The following is a 2,056-nucleotide window of genomic DNA, read 5'->3' as shown; positions in this document are numbered from 1 at the left end:
CCATACATTCGCAAAATATAAAATCAAACTACTTACCTCCCCTCTATTATAATCATCTGAAGTAACAGAGACTAGAAATTTAAGGCACATGGAAAAGATTTCCAAGAGAGTGGTTTCATCCACTTCTTCTAAAGCTGCAAAAGATGCAAATACTCCTTTTTCAACTCTATGCTTCGGGACAAACTTTAATACCAAAATAGCAAGCCATGAAAGTAGAATATTTCAAAAACCGTTTGAAATATGATTCCAGCATCCAACCAAAATTGTAATAAAGCATACAGAACCATCCATGTATTTAAGACCAAATGAAAATAAACTAGAGTCTGCTGAAGCAAAAATTCAAAATACTGTTTTTCAAAGTTAAGAAACTAACAAAGAACCGACCAAAAAACAGTAGCAATGACCTAATAACCACCCTTAAGATCATTGACGACATCATACGGAATGGGTGTCACAGTTTCCAATGTTGCACCTTCCACCATGAAACCTGGTTTGGGGCCCTTGGGCTGTCTCTTTGTGCTAATGACCTCACCTTTAGCCTTTGCCTCAGCCTTCAGTTGATCATTCTTCAGCTTCCTTTGACGGAATTCCTCAGTGCACCTTGAGGGCTGGACATGCTCCACACGCACATGGATCCTCTTCCTGATTATTCTGTTACCCACCTGCATTCACATACAAGCATTCCAATGTAATTTGAAACTCTTCTAACATCCCTAGACATATGGTCCAGACTACAATCAACAACAACCATTTTAAACCATCACAAAGTGACCGGAATGCAATTTGACTAGTAATGATCTATTGCACCATGGAGAAATGAAAGAGCAGGAAAACAATAATGAAGTTAATCCCACTACCACTTAAGTTGGTGATTCACAGTTGAGGGTCCTAAATTAAGTGAGCACTCTGCATTGTCTAGAATGCCACATCTTGACATAGGCAAATGGAGTACGATAAATCGTTCTCCAATAGCAAATCTTAAAGCTGCAACAGTAAATAACTCCCTATAATCAATATATTTAAGTGCATTAAAACAAAAGCAGCTTCATCGGATCATAATAGCACGATAAAAAATCACAGGACAAATAACAGAACCATTTTGGGCCAATCACAACCCCTAGTGCTCTAAAATCAATAACACAAGCGAGGGCATCAGCTACACTAGCAAACATGTATACTAGCAGAAAATCAGAATGATATCCCACATCATCTTCCAGATAGATAGCCATATAAACTTCAAATCAACCAAGACCACAAAACCCAAAATATCTATAGTCAAGGACAGATTACAAAACCATTTTGCACCAATCAAGCCTATTGAGAACACAAGCAAATCATCAAACACAGCGCTGCAACACAACACCCAGAAATATAAACGACAATTTCTAAAGAAAACTTGCCATAATTTTATAATCATATATTTCAAATCAAACAAAACCACAAAACCCAGAAATCTAAAGGACTACTTCTACAAAACCCAGAAAGCTAAAAAGAAAAAGATTACTGATACGAAAAAAAAAAAAAACAAAGAGAGAAAAGAAAGGAGGGTTACCTGCTTGTTGATCTCGACTCCAATAGCGCGCTTGGTGACATTCCAGACACGACCGGTGCGGCCATGGTAGAACTTATGCGGCATACCCTTGTGAATGGCGCCGTTAACCTTGACATCGACATAGTCACCGACCTTGAAGGTCCTCAGGTAGGTGGTGAGGGCAATGTAACCCTTCTTCCTGAAGGGCCTAGCAAAGAGATCTCGCGTCCGAGAACGAACACCATGACCAGCCGGCATTTTCTCTCTTTGTGTGTTCTCTCTCTGAAATGAAGAGGGGGCTACTAGAACCCTAATTTTGGTGCTTCGTTTTTTATAGCTGTGTCTAGGGTTTCAGAGATGTGGGCTGGGCTGGGCTGGGCTGGGCCGAGCTGGGGTCCACCGCTATCTTTTGTCTCTTTACCTATTTGACCTTCCGCACCAAAAAATATTATAATAATAATAATAATAATAATAATAATAATAATAATGAGCTAAGATATTAAAAATAATTTGCCGTTTAGCAGG

The 2,056-nt window shown here is 39.1% G+C and overlaps 1 protein-coding gene across 1 annotated transcript; it reads right to left on the bottom strand.

The window, feature by feature from the left end:
* Positions 1-220: 220 nt before the first annotated feature.
* Positions 221-1,846, bottom strand: LOC126733377 (60S ribosomal protein L21-1). The gene is made up of 2 exons (XM_050436650.1): positions 1,553-1,846; positions 221-662 (listed from the first exon to the last, which is right to left on the bottom strand). The coding sequence occupies exons 1-2, from the start codon at positions 1,787-1,789 to the stop codon at positions 405-407; spliced, it is 495 nt and encodes a 164-aa protein (XP_050292607.1). The 5' UTR covers positions 1,790-1,846; the 3' UTR covers positions 221-404.
* Positions 1,847-2,056: the final 210 nt, after the last annotated feature.

Source organism: Quercus robur, chromosome 6 (genome assembly GCF_932294415.1).
Source record: "Quercus robur chromosome 6, dhQueRobu3.1, whole genome shotgun sequence".
Lineage (NCBI taxonomy): Eukaryota > Viridiplantae > Streptophyta > Magnoliopsida > Fagales > Fagaceae > Quercus > Quercus robur.
This window is presented reverse-complemented; position numbering and strand designations above follow the sequence as displayed.

Coding starts and splice junctions, on each gene's coding strand:
- LOC126733377 (XM_050436650.1), bottom strand. CDS start 1,789: ATGCCGGCTGGTCATGGTGTTCGTTCTCGGACGCGAGATCTCTTTGCT. Junction 663..1,552: donor GAGTCGAGATCAACAAGCAG/GTAACCCTCCTT, acceptor ATGTGAATGCAG/GTGGGTAACAGAATAATCAG.